Here is a 22,939-nt window from a genome sequence, read left to right on the forward strand (position 1 = left end):
ATAATCTGAGGACAAATTTAGTGTGCATACTAATAACAGTACTGTATCAGCCCTTTCATTCATGTTTTATCCGTCTCCAGCTGTAATAACCACAAAATAAGCTCAGAGTTTATCTCAAAGCATTTTTACCAGCTTTAGTTCAGTATGGATAGGATCGTTTACTAAAATGTGTGTACAGTCAAATATGTAGGAATAGAAATCATGTCCTTGTTGCAGTAGACAAAGTGCTACTGAAATCGTGCTAGTGCCAAGTTCTTAAAAAAATTCTCTCAAAGTGCAAAATGCACAGCAGGTTATTATTGTGTCTAATATTGAGATGGTCCAGCAGATACATTTTTAATGAAAAATGCAAAAGGATATTAAGAGATCCAGCAAGACTGATCAATTCCAAGGAAATAAAGTAAGAAATGTGTTTCTTCCATGAGATGTGACCATCAGTTAATAAGGCCAGCATTTGTTGCCAAACCTAATTGCAAACTCAGTGGCTTTAAGAGTTGATCACATTATCATGGCTGTGGAGTCATATGTAGACTTGATCAAGTAAGGATCACCGAAAGATATTTTTAAAATGAAAATTGATATTAGTTTTGTAGTGATTATTACATTTGCTGCATGTAAATTCATCACCACATTATTAAAACAAAGAATTTAATCAAAATGGACTTCATTGCTTACAAATCACTTTGATACATTCATACTTACATCAGTGTAAGTATTTATACCTCTTTCATAAGCATAGTATTGAATTTTCCACCAAATGTACACCTCAAGAAATATTCAAGATCCCATTCTTTTATCATAATTGAATCTCATTTTCTCTTCCAGTTTCTGACATTCTGCCTAAAAGATACATTAGTTGGCAAAGTCCCTATCTCCTGTGTTCAACATGCATTTATGCTGAATGATTAGTTCTCCAGATTTGAAATTTGTTTTTGTGTTCTCTCGATTAATAGAATATGGAATGTTACCTCACATTTGTTTGTCTGTTTTTATTCTAGGAGTGTTCTACACATTTAGCCCGAGGTTATCTTCAGATATCTTGGTAGATGTCAAAACCAATCATCACCGATGGAAGCGACAGCAACCACCCAAATCGGTGGATACAAACAGAGCTAGTCCGGAGCAGGACTTTGCGGATCCTACTAAAATCTTTGACATTCAACCTGCTGAGGACAATAGCAATGATACAAAAATTGAGGTACGCTTGTTATATTGAAGTGTTATAAGACTACTGCATCGTGCATGTTTTAAGAAATGCTTTAGAATTATTAGCGACAGTTGTCATGGACAGAACTTTATGCATTTTTTTAAATTGGATTAGATTTTTACAGTGTGGAAACATTGCCCATCGGCCAAACAAGTCCACACCGACCCTCTGAAGAGTAACCCACCCAGACCCGACCCCCTCTAATGCACCTAACACTATGGACAATTTAGCAAGGCCAATCCACTTGACCTGCACATCTTTGGATTGTGGGAGGAATTTTCTTGCTGATCATGATCAATATGTTTCGTGTCTGAGATGTGTATGTTTTCTTACCTTTCAGAATGATTGCCCAACTTAAATAATCCCAGCAGTAAGCTGTATGTAGCTTTTAGGGTTAAGCAAGTTATTTTTTTCCCCGCACTTACCTCAGGGATTTAAATATGCAACATGTCACTTACTGAATTATACGCATTGTCATTTGTACAAAACTTAAATACTGATGTGGATAAACAATATAATTATAAAAGTACAGTTGACTCAATCTCTGTTTTGTGGAAGACCTATAGTTTCTTAGAGGAGTTGCTGCTTTGAGTGGGGCAAAGGCCTTGAACTCTGTAATATGTAAGGTAATTTGTAGACAAATTATGATGTGGTTGAGTCCCAGGTGAACGTGAAGTTGGAACAAGTTAGGGAGATTACTTCATCCACATTTTAGGTTTTGTAGTTTCTCACATTGGACAATCAGTTGAACTGCAGCTGATTCATTTGATTTTCTAATGGACTCCAATGCAATTCTTGCTGTAAAGCAGCTTCCTAATGTATTTTAAAAGCAAATGGAAAACATGGTCTTCTTACCAAATGGCCATATCCACTAATTCAAAGTCCTTTTTCCTAATTAGATTTAGTGGTTGGATTGAGTATTCATGGAGTGGGACCATTCGGCGCAGCTACTTTGACGCGAGCGATTTGATGTGATCCATTGAGGCGCAGAACTGTTTTGTAGTTATTCAGTAGTTTGTAGTTATTCAGTACTTTGTAGTTATTATTAAAATAAAATATAACCCATTAAAATGATATTCCATTGAAATTGAAGAAATTCAGGGAAACAGACGCTAGAATACAGACACGTGTAAGAAGATTTGGTGAGAGAAATGACATTGAGTATTTACAAGGGATTGCCCATAATTTTGAATAAGTGTCATATTTCAGATTTTTTGTATTTACCTTATTTCTTTTATTTTTATTTTCTTTTTAACATTTTTACTGAAGAGGGTAAACAGTATTTTTCTTTTTATTGCTTTCATCAATGCTTGTAACTAAGCCTGAAAAGGAATAAATATGAGCTGCGCCAAAACAGTCCTGCGCCTAAATGGGTCTGCGCCACAACGGTCTGTGCCGAACCGGCCGCGCCAAAGTGGCTGCGCTGAGTGGTCCTACATCCGAGTATTCGTCTTCTGTGATGGCAGTCATACCTGAACGGTTTTACGTAGCCGAGGGTTTTGTCTGTGAAAGACCCTTTTCAATTTGAAATTCTCCCTTTCGAATGCTTTTTCAAGAAAAGGCATTGGGTCAGCCTCATTCTGGATTGTCATTTGCTTTCATCCAGAGGAAGGGGAATGCTTCATTCTGCAAATGAAGTCAGGCAATCCTCGACCATGTATATGCAACCTTCTTGTGGTTTTGTTTTAAAACATTAGGGTTAGTTTGAAGTTCAGAATGTACTGGGGCATGACATATTAAATCTTAGAAGAACTAATGCTATCCCTCATTAGCATTTCGGGCACACCCATTGATTTGTTTTGAAGATAGCAGTCTTTTTTTGGACTTACTAATGAAAACTTAGATTTGACATTGTTGATAAAAACTGCCACATATCTTGAGATAGACATTGGACAGCACCCCAAAACACTGCATGATTCTAGTGATGATGATCTGGAACAAAATAGGCCAAGCACTTCTTCAATAATTCCTTGCTTACACGGTTATGTTCCTAAGGAGGCAAGGAACAAGATTTGGCATGACAAAATAAGTGCATTAGGCAGGATTGAAAATGTGTTGCTGGAAAAGCGCAGCAGGTCAGGCAGCATCCAAGGAGCAGGAGAATCGACGTTTCGGGCATGAGCCCTTCTTCAGGAATGAAGTAGGGCTCATGCCTGAAACGTTGATTCTCTTGTTCCTTGGATGCTGCCTGACCTGCTTCGCTTTTCCAGCAACACATTTTCAGCTCTGATCTCCAGCATCTGCAGTCCTCACTTTCTCCTCGCATTAGGCAGGATGCCCATGCTCTGGGAACACTGCGGGAATTCCAGCGCTAATCAGAGAGTGGCTGTGCAGTTGTTCAAGATGATCACGAATGAGGATCCGGGAGCCCCCAAACAAAGATGAGTTGAGTAGGATCACCAGGGCCAGTCAGGGAGACCTCCCAAGCATAGTGATGAGGAGGGGAAGGGTGGACATCAGGTTGCTGGCTTCCTGCGAGTCCCTCCCTTTCCACCGATGCATCCCTCTGCTGGAAGAAGGAAATCCCTCACTGTTAGGCTGCAGGCATTTGTACCAGGATTTATTTGATTGTGTGTCCACATGGTGCCTATCCATCACTGTGACTGAATAGCACCACTGATGGGATGAGACTGCTACGTGGCTTTAAGTGACTCCTTAAAGGTTCAGCTGGCCACTCAGTGAGATGACTGTTCTCGATTCGTTTTAGCCCAAACTTGATCACAAGGAGTTGGACCAGTGATGGACTCCCACCCGAGCCCTGCTACACCATCACCCAGCCTGCTTCTGAGGGGAGCTTTAATTTCTGCCATATATCTCCTCCTGCCTGTTCGGTTAAATTTTAGTTAGACATTTTTTAACTTGTCAAACTGAATAAGATGGTAGTCATCATAGTTTTGACTTTAGGACTTCAACAGACATTATAATTTTATTTCTTTATTCATGGGATGAGGGTATTGCTAGCTAGGCAGCATTTATTGTCGAGAGTGTGGTGCTGGAAAAGCACAGCTGGTCAGGCAGCATCTGAGGAGCAGCAGAATCGATGTTTCAGGCATAAGCCCTTCATCAGGATTATGCCCAAAACATCGATTCTCCTGCTTCTCGGATGCTGCCTGACCAGCTGTGCTTTTCCAGCACCACCACTCTTGACTGTGATCACCAGCATCTGCAGTCCTCACTTTCTCCTAGGCAGCATTTATTGCCCAGAGGGCATTAGGAGTCAACCACGTTGCTGTGGGTCTAGAGTCACACAGAGGCCAGAATGACAGTTTCCTTCCCTAAAGGTGGATTTTTCCAACAATTGACAATGGTTTCATGGCCATCATTATACTCTTAATTCCATTTTTAAAAAATCTGCCATGGTGGGATTTGAACCCACGTCCCCAGCATATTAGCTGTGTTTCTGGATTAACACTTAAGTGATAATACCACTAGACTATTGCCTTTCCTTGATTATCTATTTCTCTTTCAGTTATTCTATCTAAGTAGCTGAGGGAAGTAACATTACTAAGATTATTGCTAGGATTTTGAAAAGATTCCTGCTCCCAAATATAGCTTGTGTATTAGAATCTTGCTCTTGAAATGTCAAACTCGGGTAGAGATTTCTTCATGTGTACTGATGGCTGGTTTCATAGATAGAGATGCAGCAATTAGATGCACTCCAATGCTAGTAATTACCTGATACAAGTCACAGTAACTAGCACAATAGAATGTAAAAGAAATTAATAAGAGAGAATAGGTCATGAAACTCAGTGTACTCCTTGTTACAACCAAACACCAGTTCACTGCAGTTCCAGATGGGGTACCACAAATTATGGATCTAGAATCCTTACAGTGTGGAAACAGGCCCTTCACCCCAACAAGTCCACACCAACCCTGATCCACTCCCCTATTGCTCTACATTTACCTGTACTAATACACCTAACCTACAGGCCCCTGAACACTATGGACAATTTAGCACGGCCAATTCGTCTCTTGGATTGTGGGAGGAAACCAGAGTACCTGTAGGAAACCCATGCAGACATGGGAAGAACGTGCAAACTCCACACAGACTGTCGCCCGTGGCTGGGATCGAACTCGGGTCCCTGGCACTGTGAGGCAACAGTGCTAATCACTGAGCCACCGTGCTTCCCTTAGCAAGGTCCCTTGTGGGGAGAGATTAATTTTAGTCTCCCATCCCTCTTTGTTTGTTGTGGATGCCTTGTGGATATCTTTCTCCCAGAGCCAAATGAGTTTATGTTTCAAAAGGAGTCAATTTAACCAGGCTTTTTTCAATGAACAAAAAGAGTAACTTTATTCATTAGTACATATACAGCATATATTCACATAGATGATAAAGAAGAGGTGATTTCGAAAAAGAGTGGATAGTTAAAGATGTGGCCATTGTGGTGGTTACTGGTAGCATCAATATTGATAGTTGAACAGTTGATTTTGGAGATTCTAGGTTGTGTAAGTTGATTGAAGTTCCTTTGTCTTACTCGGAGAAAGTGAGGACTGCAGATGCTGGAGATCAAAGTCAAAGAGTGTGGTGCTGGCAAAGTACAGCCGGTCAGGCAGCATCCGAGCAGCAGGAGAATTGATGTTTTGGACATAAGCCCTTCCTGATGAAGATGTCATTCTTTTGCTCCTTTGTCTTACTTCATGTTTTAGAAGGTTTACAGCATCCAGAGTACCAGCGAGTCTTTATCTCTAACAAAGAAGTAACTAGAAGATAGTTCTTTGACTTTGAAGGTCACAGGATATGGGAACTCTCAAACCCAAGAGATTAGATTACTTACAGTGTGGAAACAGGCCTTTCAGCCCAACAAGTCCACACCGACCCGCTGAAGCGCAACCCACCCAGACCCATTCCCCTATATTTACCCTTTCACCTAACATGGCAAATTCACCTGACCTGCACATTTTTGGACTGTGAGAGGAAACCGGAGCACCTGGAGGAAACCCACGCAGACACGGGGAGAATGTGCAAACTCCACACAGTCGCTTGAGGCAGGAATTGAACCCGGGTCTCTGGCACTGTGAGGCAGCAGTGCTAACCACTGTGCCACCGTGCCGCCCATATCACATATTAGCATTCAGACACCGTTGTCCCCATCAGTGGAGTTGAAAATGGCTTTTTAACCCTGGTCCTTGCGTATTCTTCAAGGGCAAAAAACACAAACCATGTCTGTCATTTGGGATGTTGTTTGCACCTTGTTACCTTCGTAATCACAAGATATTACAGTCCAGGCAATTTGAAGTTTCTTTCACATCTTCAGGTGTTACATCTGATTGGGTGCAAACAGTAATGTTTACACCTGCAAATATCTTGTCTCTGTAGCAGCCCTCCCTTAAGTATGGCTATTGGAATTAAGGACTAACCATGCCCAGAGTGTTTTGGGATTTCAACCCATTCTCATAACTCGCTTGAAGGTCCATTATTTGACTTGCCAATCTGTCAAATGGACAATGGAGGGGTAGGGAAAGTGATAGAAATTATCTATAGTGGCCTGCATTCTTTGATCACACAAGCAAATGTGAAACTTTTATCCTGTTTTTAACTAACAACACCAGGTTATAATCCAACAGGTTTATTAGGAGGCACTAGCTTTCAAAGCGCTGCTTCTTCATCAGGTGGTTGTGGACCAGAATCATAAGACACAGATTTTATTGCAACAAGATTGCATTGTCATAGAATGTAGTGGAATGGTTTTGTGTGATTTTTAATTTTGTCCACCCCAGTCCACCATATCCTGTCAGTGATAGTCTAGCAGGGTTTCTTGCAGGCATTGCTACTTTCGCTACACTGGATTAGTGGTGCTGGAAGAGCACAGCAGTTCAAGGAGCAGTAAAATCGACATTTTGGGCAAAAGCCCTTCATCAGGATCTGGTTTCCAGCATCTGCAGTCATTGTTTTTACCTCCTTTAGCTACACGTCAGGCGAGTGCCTCCGTTTCTAGGAAATTGAGTCTTCCAGTATATTTAATCTGATTAAAAACATGGCAGCCAAAGGTGAAACTTCAGTTTTTCCTCTGCCTTTTAAAAGCAATCAAGTTAATAATTTGGATTTAATCAATATGACTGAATCTTGATCCACTGTATTGTATTTCACAAGAATTATAGCATTGATGAACCACTTAATCAGCTTTGCTCTCTGTTGATAAGCATCACCCTTTGTAATTTTCTCCTATTTCTCCCTTCTTCTGAAGGTGTTTATCACTTGCTAAGATTCAGTTCTTCTGGCCAGCCTGTTGGGCTTTGTCCACGTGATTATAATGTGTACAGTAAGTGAAAGCAGGTTGTTGATCATCACCAAGCAATCCAGCCAAGCACAATCCTATCCTCATCTGATTTCTACCAATGTGCACTTGGAACAATTTACATTCTGGCTGCTTAGGTCCTCCTCCTTATTAATTGTTCTTTTGATCCCTGTTGCTTCTGTCACCAATATTTTACATTCTCTTAATTTACTGAAGGATGATAAGGTCACAGGGTAAGCAAGGACTGTGGCACTAAACTTTGTTTTCTCAAAGAGTCAGCCCAGACACAGTGGGCTGATTGACCTCCTTTTGTGCTCTGCATTTCTATGACACTCTTTTTCTTTTTAGCTATCTAAAATTCACTGCGTGTTCTCAGTATGTTTTGGTCGAAGGAATCAGTTAGTATATGTGCCAAATGCTTGATATTGATGCATGATAGATAGTGCTAGCATTACATTTCTTCTTAAATTATGCATCCTTATTAAGAGTTAATTACATGACAATGCAAACATTGTTCATTCAGCAATTAAATATTCCTGCTCAGTAAAAATGGTTTTCTGTGTGAATATATATGATTGTAATATTTGTTGACTATCCATTTGTATTTCTGATTTACTCAATTGTGGAGTGCCATAAGGATCGGTGCTGGGCCCTCTACTTTTTGTCATTTACATAAATGATTTGGATGCGAGCAAAAGAGGTACAGTTAGTAAGTTTGCAGATGACACCAAAATTGGAGGTGTAGTGGACAGCAAAGAGGGTTACCTCAGATTACAACAGGATCTGGACCAATGAGCTGAGAAGTGGCAGGTAGAGTTTAATTTAGATAAATGCGAGATGCTGCATTTTGGAAAAGCAAATCTTTGCAGGACTTATACATTTAATGGTAAGGTCCTAGGGAGTGTTGTTGAACAAAGAGACCTTGGAGTGCAGGTTCATAGCTCCTTGAAAGTGGAGTCGCAAGTAGCTAGGATAGTGTAGAAGGCGTTTGATATGCTTTCCTTTATTGGTCAGAGTATTGAGTACAGGTATTGGGAGGTCGTTGCAGCTGTACAGGACATTGGTTAGGCCACTGCTGAAATATTACATGGTCTGATCTCCTCCGTATCGGAAAGATGTTGTGAAACTTGAAAGGGTTCAGAAAAGATTTACAAAGATGTTGCCAGGGTTAGAGAATTTGAGCTACAGGGAGAGGCTGAACAGACTGGGGCTGTTCTCCCTGGAGTGTTGGAGGCTGAGGTTTACAAAAAGTTTTACAAAAACTTATAGAGGTTTACAAAATTATGAGGGGCATGGATAGGGTTAATAGGCAAAGTCTTTTTCCTGGGGTTGGGGAGTCTAGCACTAGAGGGCATAGGTTTAGGGTGAGAGGAGAAAGATATAAAAGAGACCTAAGGGGCAACTTTTTCTACACAGAGGGTGGTAAGTGTATGGAATGAGCTGCCAGAGGAAGCAGTGGAGGCTGGTACAATTGCAACATTTAAGAGGCATTTGGATGGGTATATGAATAGGAAAGGTTTGGAGGGATATGGACCGGGTGCTGGCAGGTGGGACTAGATTGGGTTGGGATATCTGGTCAGCATGGACGTGTTGGACCGAAGGGTCTATTTCCATGCTGTACATCTCTGTGAATCTATCTGCTGAAAATGAGGAACTCTATTTCTCTTCCATCTTGTGTACCAAAGAAATCTTAAGGGCTTTTTTTTAATATGTTGGTGAGATTTACGGAAACTATCATTTGTTTTTGATCAGCAATACTGAAACTAAGAGACAGGCTATAAAAGAAAATAGTTAATATAAACAGAACAGTTTAGCATTCTAACAATGCTCACTACTGGTTTTGGTTTTATTGCTTTACAACAGCTTTAAATAAGATTCATCTTTCAGTGGAATGATTTTAAAGTAGGTTTCATGGTCTTCTCCCCCTTTTCTGCTATTTTTGGGTTTTCTCTGTGAAACGTTGTTTGTAATTAGCATCCATTGAAGACTGATTAAAAGTGTTCTTACAGACTGTCCAACACAACAGAGATTCAACAAAGAATACTCAGAAGTGTGGAGCTGTTTCAGTTTTCCTATGAAATGAACATCAATTACTTTTACACCGGAGGTTTATTGATCCTTGCTTTGTTCTTTATTTATGGTGGCTGACTTATACCAATTTGTAGTCACTGTGTACAGTCAAATATGGTAGTTAAAAATGAATGATCTGTTTATGGAGAAGAATTTTTTCAAGACTGAGTAAACCTGGTCAAAACAATTCTAATTTTTCATTTACAGAATGCAATTTGTCCATAATGGCCAACACTTTCACTGATAATGAAATGATTTTATCTGTCAGCCTTCATTGTACTGTGATACGAGCATTGAGGATTTACAGGGAATAGTACCGAATGAGTTGTAATAAAATTTTAATTACTTATCATAGCAATTCATTATTTCTTAAAAATAACATGTGGAATTGTTTGTAAGGCAGAGCTGATGCTTTTAGTGCAAGAATTTACTTACCTTCTCCTGATTTTGCAGTGTGATAAACTGGAGAAACCTGCTCACCTATCTTGAAAGATTGCTTTCTTACTTATCATCCATCATTTTACCTTTTTGCTACTCTTTAGGGAATTGAGTCTGTTCATGGTGAAGGTGACAAAGTATCTCACAGTGTGTCAAAATAGACACATTCTCCGTGCATTCACTGTACTGTGTCATAAATAAAAAGTGATCTGGCATTTAATGCATATTTTTAACTTCAGCTTTTCAAACATACTCGTAAATTGTGGAATGGTGTATCTAAATAGTAAGATTTCTTATTAGAGAGATATCTGCCAACAGTCCACAGATTAAATGCTGCTGATCAAATTAAAAAGAGGTCTGAGCTGCAGGAGGTCTTTCCAAAGTTAAATAATTACAGTATGAGGGGACCATGTCAAAAGCACCTCGTAACTATTTCAGGCAGATACTTGAAAAATGACCTGACCTCAACAGTGACCCAATCCTGTATTTTTTTCAATATCTAATCCCAATAAATCTGGTTATTCATAAGCTAGCACCAGGTTAAAATCTTGACAAGAAGGGATTGTGCTACCTGGTCTGGTCTATCCCATGTTACATTGTTAACTTGTAGTGCCTAGTGTTATGCAGACATTTTCACTACTTGTATTTTTGAGAACTCATGTCTAATGGATTGTGAGACTTGGTTCATTTGAGGTGCTGAGGAACCACCTGGACCGTTTGTTTTCTGAAGGGTTACTGCAGAGACACTGAGATGCATTTTTTTCTAAAATTCACTTCCAGAAATGTTACATGACTTCAGGTAATTGTTTGGATCTATTGAGAGTCACATGCCGGAGTCTATGGCTGTCAGGTGTGTGACTATTTGATTTTTTTTGGAGTTCAGATGGGATGTAGCCTGTGAAGAGATAAGACACCGCACTCAGCCTTTGCTATCTTCCTGAGAAAAATTCTCTTGAGAGCTTTCTTCCCTAAAAAAAGGCTTCTTGAAGACATCTTCTCAACATCTTGATGGGCCTTCATCTGAAGCCAATCAAACAGACAACATCTATGGCCAGTGACACCTATCTATGTATGCCAGGACACCAGATTGAAAGATATCTGGAACATTTCATCGTTAGTAAAATTCAAAGTGGCTGCGGATGCCTGGAAATCAGAAAGAAAAATAGAAATTGGTGGAAAAACTCAGCAGATTTGGAAGCATCTGTGGAGAGAAAACAGAATAATAGAACTCCTACAGTGTAGAAGCAGGCCCTTCAGCCCAACAAGTCCATACCAACCCTCTGAAGAGTAACCCATACAGGACTATTCCCCTACCCTATATTTACTCCTGACTAATACTTGGCCAATTCACCTAACCTGCACATCTTTGGATTGTGGGAGGAAACCAGAACACCCAGAGGAAACTCACACAGACACAGGAAGAAGGGTAAAGTCCACACAGACAGTCACCTGCAGCTGGAATCAGACCTGGATCCTTGGTGCTGTGAGTCAACGTTTTGGATCCAGTGACTCTTGCTCAGAACTATAAACATTTCATAGTTTATTCTTTCATTTTCCCTAGAATTAACAACAATTTGGGCCAAAGTGTTTTTTGTTGAAGGCTGAATGTCTGCAGTCTAAGTTTCCTATTTCTTTCTTTTGTGTGTTGGTTGAGGTATTTAGAAGGGTAAATATTTAGACATTTCTAATCGACCTTTCCAAACATGACACACAGAGAGAACGCTGGAGAATCTCAGCAGGTTCTGGCAGCATGCGTTGAGAGAGATGACTCTTCCACATGAGTTCTTCATACCAGACTCAAAACATTAACTCAGTTTCTCTCTCCACAGATTCTGCCAGACTTGCTGATTTTCTCCAGCATTCTCAGTGCTTGTTTCAGACTTTAAACATCTGCAGTATTTTGCTTTTATATGTCATGGCTCATCTTTGGAATAAGTGGGATTTTAACTCAGGCCTCATTGGCCCAGACTTAGGGATAGTATCGCTGCACCACAAGAGCCTCAAAAGTAAGTATTTATTTTGAACTGTGCATTAACAAGCTTTCTATCTTTGACAAATAAGTCTTCATCTTATAATAAATAAATCATTTTGTTGTTAATTAAAGAAATCAGGTTGATGGTTCTTTTTGTTCTGAAACTATATTACAAATAAACAATGCAATTGGCCAAATCAGTAACTGGCAAAGCATATGTTGTGTCCAGTGGAGCAGTACAAAGAGAGTGTACTCCTACAGTCTTAGTCATAATATAAAGTTGGTGGCTCACATGGGATAATCCAATGCTGCAAACGTACAATTGGATGAGGTTATTAATAAGCAAAAATGTGCAACGGAAGGATGCCAGAATTCATGTCAATAAGGTGAATCGTATAGAACCAAAATAGTTTTATTAGTTACTACAACTTTTTCAGAGGAAGATGATTTATCGCTTAGTAGCTTTGCAAACATTAACCAAGATTACACTATTAGCGAAGTTGGAGTTAGAATTAAAAGTAGGACTAAGAAAACAGACCTAATTGAGGCAATTTGTAAAATTGTAAGAAGAAAAAGGCAATCCAGATGGTAATTCAGTTGAACTGGCTGGAATTCAGCTCCAGATGTAGCGGCTTGAAATAAGAAAAGTGGCAAAGAAATATGAAAATTTGACCAGGAAATCAGAATTGGAGAGAGAAAACTTGAATTGGAAAGAGGTACACTTCAGAGACAGGAAAAGGTAAATGCAAAATCTTTTAAGTGGCTGGAAATGGAATTACTCGTGGAAAAAAGAGAGGCAAGAGGGAGAAAGTGAGAAAGCACGGGAATACTGACTTAAGAAACTGGGACTGAAAATGACAGAGATTTGGATGAGGAAATATCTGCATCCATTCCCAAGGATCAGTGGGAGCTGTTGAAATTTGTCTGCAAATCCTTCTACATGTTGAGGACATTTTTATTTTGAAAAGATTGCTTAACCGATGAGGTAGCCAAAGCAGAGTTGAACACTAATCAAGCTGGCTGTAAGCAGGCTGCTCACAGCTCACAAAGTTTGCACCATGTTTACTGAGCAGGATTCAGCAGGTTATAAGACAGCAAAAAAGGCTATTCTTGATGTTTTTTGAGTTGTTCCCTAAAGCTGCCAAGCAAAACTTTCAGGATCTTTGTAAGCAGCCTGGATAGGTGAGATAGAATTTGACAGGGTACAGCAAAATTGTTTTGATCTTTGGATACAGACACTTAAGGGAGAGGCCTTTATGAGATCCCTATGGATATAATTCTCCTGTAAGAATCTAACAGTTTACTTCCTCCATTAGCAAGTGTCTACACAGAGAAAAGGAATGTCCAAACCAGCCAAATGGCTGATCATTATGAGTTTGTACACAAATTTAACACTTCTTTTCCATCAGCCCAACCACCGTCAAGAAGGAAAGAAAGTGTGAGAGTGAAAGGAAGTGTGAAAGAAAGTGTGAGAGTGAAAGGATGGCACGTAGCCAGAGATGAGGAGGGATTGCTGGGAATGCCTCACAATTCCCTCCTTGGGCCAGAAAGGAAGGTGCTGGGTTTGGGAGACATGCCCAAAAGCCTTGGGTGTTTCCATTGCCCCAAGGTTGATACCTCTGTGTGGATTGCCAGAAGCTGCATGGTAAACCCTTGGGATTTACCGAGATACATAAGGTCAATGCAGATAAGAGGCCCTGAATGAGAATACAACAGTTGTAGCTCTAACTGTAGCTGCTAAGCCAGTGTAAACATTGATGTGACTACAGGGAACTCTTGTCAAAAGGAAAAGTAGACCCCTATTTCCCAAATGATTCAGGTAGACCTAGGTATACTTAAATATACAGATGCCCAGATGCAGCAGATGCCCAACCACCTTTGTTGGAGAAAGTCAGAACTTTCCCATGAGAGAGTGAATCAAATGCCGGTGTTTCAGTGACCTGCATTGACAAGGAGTATATTTCCACATCCTTGTATTGTATGCACCTGGAATGTGCATATGTCAGGAAGGGTAATTCTGATTGCCGGTAGTTTACCTAAAGACACAGTTGACCTATTACTGGGAAATGATTTAGTTAGAGTGAATGTAACAGCTCTCCAGTAGTTGCAGAAAGATAAAGGGAGGACAAAGTGACAGAGAATTTGTAGCAAAGGATTCCATGAAGATTTCTTCATGTTTATTGCTAATCACAAAGAGTGAATGAAAATGAATAGTAAATGCAGCCTAATTTTTCAAATTTATATTTTGTCTTTGCTTACACTTCTTAATTAAACATATTTAAAATTTGCATTTCATTCTTCCAAGGTGGTAGTATTGTGTAAGCACTTCCATTTTTTTTTTGTGAGGACTCATGTTTGAAGGGCTGTGAAAATTGATTAATTTGAGGCGGTGAGGAGATAGCTGGACTTGTTTTCTTTATTTTTCTATTATTGTGGCCAGCATTTATTGCCCATCCCTAGTTGCCCTCAAGAAAGCGATGGTGAGCTGCCTCTTGAACTGCAGCAGGGAGAGAATTCCAGGATTTTGATCCAGTGGCAGTGAAGGAACAGAGATGTATTTCCAAGTCAGGATGGTGTGTAGCTTGGAGGGAACTTGGAGATGATGGAGTTCCCATGTATCTGTTGCCATTATCCTTCTAGGTGAAAGTGATTGTGCGTCTCAGGATCTTGGTGAATTTCTGCAGTGTGTTTTGAAGACACATTGCTGCGACTGAGCATTGGAGGTGAAGGGAGGAGGTGCTTGTGGATGTGGTGTCAATCAAGTGGGCTGCTTTGTCCTGGATGGCATCAAGTTTCTTGAATGTTGTTGAAGCTGCACCCATCCATGCAAGTGGGGAGTATTCCACCACCAAACTGACTCGTGCCTCGTAGATGGTGGGCAGGCTTTAAATGAGTCAGGAGGTGAGTTACACGTCACAGTGTTCTTAACCTGTGACCTGCTCTTGTAGCCACTGTGTTTATGTGGTGAGTCTAGTTGAGTCTCTGGTCAATGGTTACTGCCCCAGGATGTTGGTAATTGGGGATTCAGAGGTCACTGAAAAAAACAATATTGGACAAATTTGTAAAATACACTGGCAAATGCATAACTACAATGTTAACTGAAATTCTTACTTCTCAGTTTATGGCTGACAGGAGTGTGGCTATTTCGATCTTGTTTGGAGTCCAATTGGAAAGACTCCCAGCTCAGGTTTTGCCACCTTACTAAGGAAAGCTGTGTAGGATCCTGTGTGACAGCTAAAACACTGAAACAGCTATTTTCCCTGGAAAGGCTTCTAGAAGATTTCCTGTCAAAATTCTGAACAAAATGCATCCATCTGTGTCTAGTGACACTTATCTAAATATACCAGGGTGCTAGATTGAAAGCAATCTGGAACATTTCATATCCTTTTCTGAGAATTAGCAACAATTTTGTGCCAAATGTTATTTTTCCAGAAAGTGATTTTTTTTTAAAAAGTATGTTAGGATGCCTGTGTTGAGATAATGAGACGAGTAAATATTTATACTTATTGGCTTTAAATTGTTGTTATTCAATAAAGATACAAAATTGATTAAGTGCAGTTCTTTCATAAATCAACAATTTTAGCTGAGGATAGTTTTACTTTGGACCAATTATAGATAAAATGTAAACTGGCCATGTTTGTACTGGATAAAACAATCAAGTATACGTTGTGACCAGAGGAGTGGTGAGAGACAATGCACTCTTCCCACCTTGGCCGTAATGCTAGGAATATCTGTTGAAGAGGCAATGCAAATTAATTATGACTTCACCAAAATGTGCTCCTGTTGTGAGAACAAAATAAAAAGGTCACCATCTGCTGATTGTTGAATTAGATTCAAACCTACCAACTTCAGTCTCCATTGATTCCATCAGTCTGGTTCTTTACCTACATCTCTTTGATGAAAGCAAGTTGCTGAAATAAATTTTTTTGATAGCTACCGCATCGAATTCCATTGTCTGCTTCATTCCTAACATATGAATCTTGAAGAGTTATTAAGAAATGATAATTCCTCTCCAGCCTGCATTGCTCCATAGATGAGCATTGATTGGAGAGGCGATCACCTGGTGGTATTATCACTGGACTTTTAACCCAGGAACTCAACTAATGTTCTGGGGTCCCACATTTGAATCCCACCATGGAATTTGAATTCAATAAAAATATCTGGAATTAAAAATTGACTGATGACTATGAAACCATTGTCATTTGTCTGAAAAATCCATCTGGTTCTCTAATGCCCTTCAAATGGAAATCTGTCATCCCTACATGGTCTGGCCTACATGTGATTGCAGAACTACAGCAATTGGTTGACTTCACCTACTGTCTGAAATGGCCTAGCAAACCACTCAGTTGTATCAATCACTTTAAAGTCACAACAAAGAAATGAGAACGTGCAGATCACCTGGCATCAACCTAGACACTGGGTAAGACAATGGCAGAAACAGCCCTGTTGATCCTATAAAGCCATCCTTAATAAAGTCTAGGGGCTAGTGCCAAAATTGGGAGAGCTGTCTCACAGATGAGTCAAGCAACAGCCTGACACAGTCATACTCAAATCATCATATCTTATACACAATGTCCCAGACACCACCATCACCATCAAAAAGTGTGGATTATACCTGAAACGTCGACTCTCCTGCTCTGACCTGCTGAGCTTTTCCAGCACCTCACGTTTCGACTCTGATCTCCAGCATCTACAGTCCTCACTTTCTCCTAACCATCATCACCATCATCTCTGGATATAACATGTCCCACCAGCAGGACAAACCCGGCAGCAGTGGCGGCATGTTCGTTTACAGTATGGAGGGATTTGCTCTTGGAGTTCTCAACATTGACTTTAAACCCCATGAAGTCTCATGGATTCAGATTAAACATGAGCAAGGAAACCTTCTGCTAATTTCCGTACACAGTCCTCCCTCAACTAATGAATCAAAGTGGCACAGTAACTCAGTGGTTAGCACTGCTGCCTCACAGCGCCAAGGACCCAGGTTTGATTCCAACCTCGAGCGACTGTCTTTGTGAAGTTTGCACAGTCTCCCTGTGTCTGGGTGGGTTCCTCCATGTGCTGTGGTTTCCTCCCACAGTCCAAAGATGTGCAGGTGAGGTGAATTGGCTTTGCTAAATTGCCCATAGTGTTCAGGGACCTATAGGTTAGGTGCATTAGTCAGAGGTAAAATGTAAAGTAATAGAGGAATGGGTCTGGGTGGGTTACTCTTCAGAGGTTCAGTGTGGACTTGTTGGGCCAGTGGTCTGTTTCCACACTGTAGAGATTCTATGAATTCTACTCCTCCATGTTGAACAGCACCTTAAAGGAAGCATTGAGATAGCAAGGGAACAAGATGTACTCTGGGTGGGGGATTTCAATGTCCACCTCCAAGAGTGGCTCGACAACAGAACTGATCAAGTTGGTTGGGATCTAAAGGACATAGCTGCTAGACTGGGTCAACAGCAGGTGATGAGGGAACCAACACGAGGAAAAACATCCATGACCTCATCTTTACTGATCTGCCAGTTGCAGATGCACCTATCTATGACAATATTGCTAAGAGTGACCATGGCAAGGTCCTTGTGGAGACAAAGTCTTGCCTTCACTTTGCTAAACGATGAGAGTTGCTTGCCTGCTGCCAGGAGAGTTTGAACAACATCATGCAATCATTAATTCCCAAAGAAAGGCACCTACTGGTGAGATGGTCTGTCAATGGAAAGCATCCACCAGCTTTGCATCTTGCTTCTTTTCCACAGTCGGTACAAAGGAATGTGTAACCTGCACCAATTTCCTTGAGCTGACTCTCCTCAGGTACATTGTGCATTGTACTCAGTCAGCTTTCTGCTGATGAGAGCAGCTCTTATTTCAGGTCTGTCAGTCGTGGCATTGTCCACGAGGATACACACACTCCATGGGCTGCCAGCATCTTCATGGTTACAGCTCCCAGTGAATCCATGCTTACTTCTACATCGCTGACCTGTCATTGCAGCCTGGGATAGATCGGTTATGAATTCCAGATGATAGAAAGATAATGTGCATGACTTGCACGTGAACTAGATTATACTGAGGAAGTGTGTGCATCATTAACCTCACTCTGTCATCCTTATTTAGCTCAGTGCAGTGACAAGACAAGTCCGGACAGCTGGACTTAAATCTGACTGCAGTACCTATTCTGGATTTCTTCTGTGTGGTACTGAGCTCTGCACCTTCCACAACATGTTGTTACAGCATCTCCAAGTCCTGATGAAGGGCTTGAGCCCAAAATGTCGATTTTCCCACTCCTCGGACACTGCCTGACCTGCTGTGCTTTTCCATCACCACTCTAATCTTGACTCCAAAGCAAGTGTCAAGCCTGCCTATGAGAAGTGCTACTGCTCTCTTCCACCCTAGCAGAAGCTGAGAGGCGGATTGATTAACAAACTGAGGCACAATCTGTAGTAATGAGTGTCATCAAGAAGAGGTGCACACTGTAGGGTTTGATTGCCAATAAAAAAAACTTCAAATTCTGAGTTATGCATTTAGCAGCTTGTCTATTATTTCATTTCCAGAAAGAAGAACATCTATTTTTCTGTTACATTTAATTAAAATATTTTTGGTGTAATGTCAGTAAAGATAAAATATTTTTCTTCTGAGTGATTAGGTGTAATTAAACCAGTGAAGTCTTCCTACCTGGAGGCTTATATTTCAGGTGAATAACCTCCAACATTACATTCTGTGTCTTCCCAGGAAAAAAACGCAATATTCTGGCATCGTATTAGTATTTGTTATGTGAGAACATCTTTATAGCGATTCAGCCACAAACCAATTGTATATCTATTTCCTCTGTGATGCAATGTACCTCTTGAGCTGCAATTTCATTAAAGTCTGTGACTAAATTCATTTAAGCTAGAGAGACAATATGTTTGTCTTAAAGAAGATAAAGAAATTACATAGAATGTTATGGTACAAAATTTTATATTAAAGTATTATGCACAAGCTTAATGTTAATTTGTTCAACTTTCAGGTATTAGGACTACAATAACCTAGAGAGGGGCTTGCTTTCAGAGACAAATTATTAATGTCACAGTAAAAGACCATTCAGTCCATCATGCCTGTACCTGCTCTCCAAATGAGGATTTCACTGTCCCACAATCCTGCATATGTTTCCATTGAAATAATTGTCCAATTCCCTTTTAACGTTTATTTCTACCTGCCTCCACCATATCTCTGTGCCCGCCCATTTTTGATGTTTTTTATCTGGCAGGAACCAGTTTATCCCTGTCTAGGCTGTCACGATGCTTCAATGATATGTGCCTCAATCAAATCTCCACTCCAACATTCTTTCTCTGAGGATAACAGTCCAAATGTCTTCAATTTCTCTTTAACATGCCTGAAACCATTCTAATGAATCTTTCTATCCAGTACCTTCACATCTTCCAAATGTGTGATCCCTAGAACTGAATACAAAGCTTCAACTGAGGGCAAATTTGTGTCCTAGACAATTTTGAAATGACCTCCTTGTTCTATTACTCTATGCCCCTATGAATAAAAGCTAAGACACTATTAGCTCTATTAACCCCACTCTGGACATGTCCTATCACCTTCGATGACCTATGTCCACATAAGCCCAAGTCCTTCTGCTCCTATGTCCCTTTTTACATTGTTCCTTTGATTTATGTTATCTGTCCATGTTTTTCCAACCAACATGAATTACCTCTCATTTCTCCACATTGAATATCATCAGCTGTCTGTTCAACAATTCCATCAAATTGTCCGTGACCTTTTTATTGATTGATGTATTATTGTCACATGTTATTTTGTTTGCTATACAAGTAGATCACACCATACAAAGTGCATCAAGAACAGAGTGCAGAATAGTGTTACAGCTGCAGAGAAGAAGAGGTCTGTTCAAATGTCTGATAACAGCAGGGAAGAAGATGTTCTTGAATTTATTCTAATCAGTGACAAGCAATCTCCCTGAGGTAACAGTGGCTGAAGGACCTGAACTTAAGGGAATTTCTATTTGCCAGGATTTGGTGTTGGAGAGACTGTTAGGTCTGAAGGTTGATAAGTCTCCGGGACCTGATGGTCTGCATCCCAGGGTACTGAAGGAGGTGGCTCGGGAAATCGTGGATGCGCTGGTGATTATTTTCCAGAGTTCAATAGAATCGGGGTCGGTTCCTGAGGATTGGAGGGCGGCTAATGTTGTGCCACTTTTTAAGAAGGGTGGGCGGGAGAAAGCAGGAAATTATAGACCAGTTAGTCTGACCTCAGTGGTGGGAAAGATGCTGGAGTCTATTATAAAGGATGAAATTACGGCACATCTGGATAATAGTAACAGGATAGGACAGAGTCAGCATGGATTTATGAAGGGGAAATCATGCTTGACTAATCTTCTTGAATTTTTTGAGGATGTACCTCGGAAGATGGACGAGGGAGATCCAGTGGATGTAGTGTACCTGGACTTTCAGAAAGCTTTTGATAAAGTCCCACACAAGAGGTTAGTGAGTAAAATTAGGGCGCATGGGATTGGGGGCAAAGTACTAGATTGGATAGAGAATTGGTTGGCTAATAGGAAACAAAGGGTAGTGATTAACGGCTCCATTTCGGAATGGCAGGCAGTGACCAGTGGGGTACCGCAGGGATCCGTGCTGGGACCGCAGCTTTTTACAACATATGTAAATGATATAGAAGATGGTATCAGCAATAACATTAGCAAATTTGCTGATGACACAAAGCTAGGTGGTAGGGTGAAATGTGATGAGGATGTTAGGGGATTTACAGGGTGACCTGGACAAGTTAGGTGAGTGGGCAGATGCATGGCAGATGCAGTTTAATGTGGATAAATGTCTGGTTCTCCACTTTGGTGGCAAGAACAGGAAGGCAGATTACTACCTCAATGGTATCAAATTAGGTAAAGGGGCTGTTCAGAGAGATCTGGGTGTTCTTGTCCACCAGTCAATGAAGGCAAGCATGCAGGTACAGCAGGTCGTGAAGAAGGCTAATAGCATGCTGGCCTTCATAACAAGAGGGATTGAGTATAGAAGCAAAGAGGTGCTTCTGCAGCTGTACAGGGCCCTGGTGAGACCACACCTGGAGTACTGTGTACAGTTCTGGTCTCCAAATTTGAGGAAAGACATTCTGGCTATTGAGGGAGTGCAGCGTAGGTTCACGAGGTCAATTCCTGGAATGGCAGGATTGCCTTACACTGAAAGACTGAAGCGACTGGGCTTGTATACCCTTGAGTTTAGAAGACTGAGAGGGGATCTGATTGAAACGTATAGGATTATGAAAGGACTGGACACTCTGGCAGGAGGGAACATATTTCCGTTGATGGGGGAATGCCGAACCAGAGGACACAACTTAAAAATACGGGGTAGACCATTTAGGACAGAGATGAGGAGAAACTACTTCACCCAGAGAGTGGTGGCTGTGTGGAATGCTCTGCCCCAGAGGGCAGTGGAGGCCCAGTCTCTGGATTCATTTAAGAAAGAATTGGATAGAGCTCTTAAAGATAGTGGAGTCAAGGGGTATGGAGATAAGGCTGGAACAGGATACTGATTAGGAATGATCAGCCATGATCATATTGAATGGCGGTGCACGCTCGAAGGGCAGAATGGCCTACTCCTGCATCTATTGTCTATTGTCTATTGTCTATTGGTTCCCGGCCTCTGGTGACTCACGGCCTCTGACGACTGCCGACCTTCCAGCCTGGCACAGCGACCTCCTGGTGTGGAATCCTCAGCCCAGCGTGGTGCTCTCGACCCAGCATGGGGCCCTTGGCCCGGCGTGGTGTCCTGAGTGTGACATGATGCCCTCGGCCTGCCATGATACTCTCAGTCTGATGTGGTGTCCTCAGTCTGGCATGGAGCCCTCGGTCGGTGTGTCCTTGGCCCGGCATGGTGTTCTCAGTGTGGCGTGGTGTACTCGGACGGAAGTGGAGCCCTCGGCCAGTGCGGGGCCCTCGGCCCAGTGAGGTTTCCTTGGTCCGGCATGATGACCACAGCCCGGTGTGGCGTCCTCGGCCCGGTGTGGCGTCCTCGGCCCGGTGTGGCGTCTTCGGCCCGGTGTGGAGCCCTCGGCCCGGTGTGGAGCCCTCGGCCTGCTGTGGTGTCCTCAGCCCGGTGTGGTGTCATTGGCCCAGCGTGGTGTCCGCGACCCGGTGTGGAGCCCTCGGCCCATTGTGGAGCCCTCGGCCCAGCGTGATGTCCTTGGCCTGGCTTGGTGTCCTCAGTCTGGCATAGTGTTCTTGGTCCGATGTGACAGTCCGAAGCGATCTCCCAGCCTCATGATTCTCAAGGTGAAACCCAGCATGATGTGGAGGCAGGGGCCAGTGCGGACGGGAGGCTCAGAGCCAGTGTGGTCGGGTTGGAAGACCATGGTTCTGCAATGTTGGGCATTTTATTTCTCTATTCTCTAAGATCTGTGATTAAAGAAGACCTGACATAGATAGGCATTTCTGTGGCTGCGTTCAAAACTCCAGGATGGAGTGTTGCCTCCCTGATGCTAAGGTCAAGGACATCTTTGAGCAGTTACACAGAACTCTTAAGGGTTAGGGGGAGCAGCCAGAAGTCGTTGTGCACAGTGGTACCAACAACACATGTAGAAAAAGCGACGAGGCCCTGCGGAGCGAATATAGGGAGTGAGGAAAAAGGCTGAAAAGCAGGATCTCGAGGTTAGTAATCACTCAGTTATTACCAATGTCACGTATTGGTGAGGCAAGGAATAGGAAGAAAGGACAGATGAATGTATGTCTAAGGTGCTGGTGCAGGGGGCAGGGTTTCAGGTTTTGGATCATTGGGACGTCTCCCGGGGCAGCGGTGATCTGTACAAGAGGGATGGGTTGCACCTAGACTGGAGGGGAACCATTATCCTCAGGGAAGTTCACTAGTGCTACTCAGGAGGGTTTAAACTTGAGTGGCTGGGAGATCGCTTCAGATTGCCACGTCGGACCAGGGACACTTTGCCAGACCGAAGACACCAGAGCAGTAGGCCAGCAAGTGGAGGGATTGAAGGGAAAGTAAACCTTAAGACTAGTAAATCAGAAATAAATGA

General features: G+C 41.8%; 1 protein-coding gene across 1 annotated transcript in view; it reads left to right on the forward strand.

Annotated features, from left to right (window-relative positions):
• Positions 1-22,939, forward strand: part of LOC140480696 (plexin domain-containing protein 2-like) — a 415,414-nt gene that overhangs the window by 144,220 nt on the left and 248,255 nt on the right. Inside the window, exon 2 of the mRNA XM_072575933.1 lies at positions 999-1,198. Within this exon, the coding sequence (XP_072432034.1) occupies positions 999-1,198 (200 nt within the window). The remainder of the gene's footprint in view (positions 1-998; positions 1,199-22,939) is intronic.

This window comes from Chiloscyllium punctatum, chromosome 8 (genome assembly GCF_047496795.1).
Source record: "Chiloscyllium punctatum isolate Juve2018m chromosome 8, sChiPun1.3, whole genome shotgun sequence".
NCBI lineage: Eukaryota > Metazoa > Chordata > Chondrichthyes > Orectolobiformes > Hemiscylliidae > Chiloscyllium > Chiloscyllium punctatum.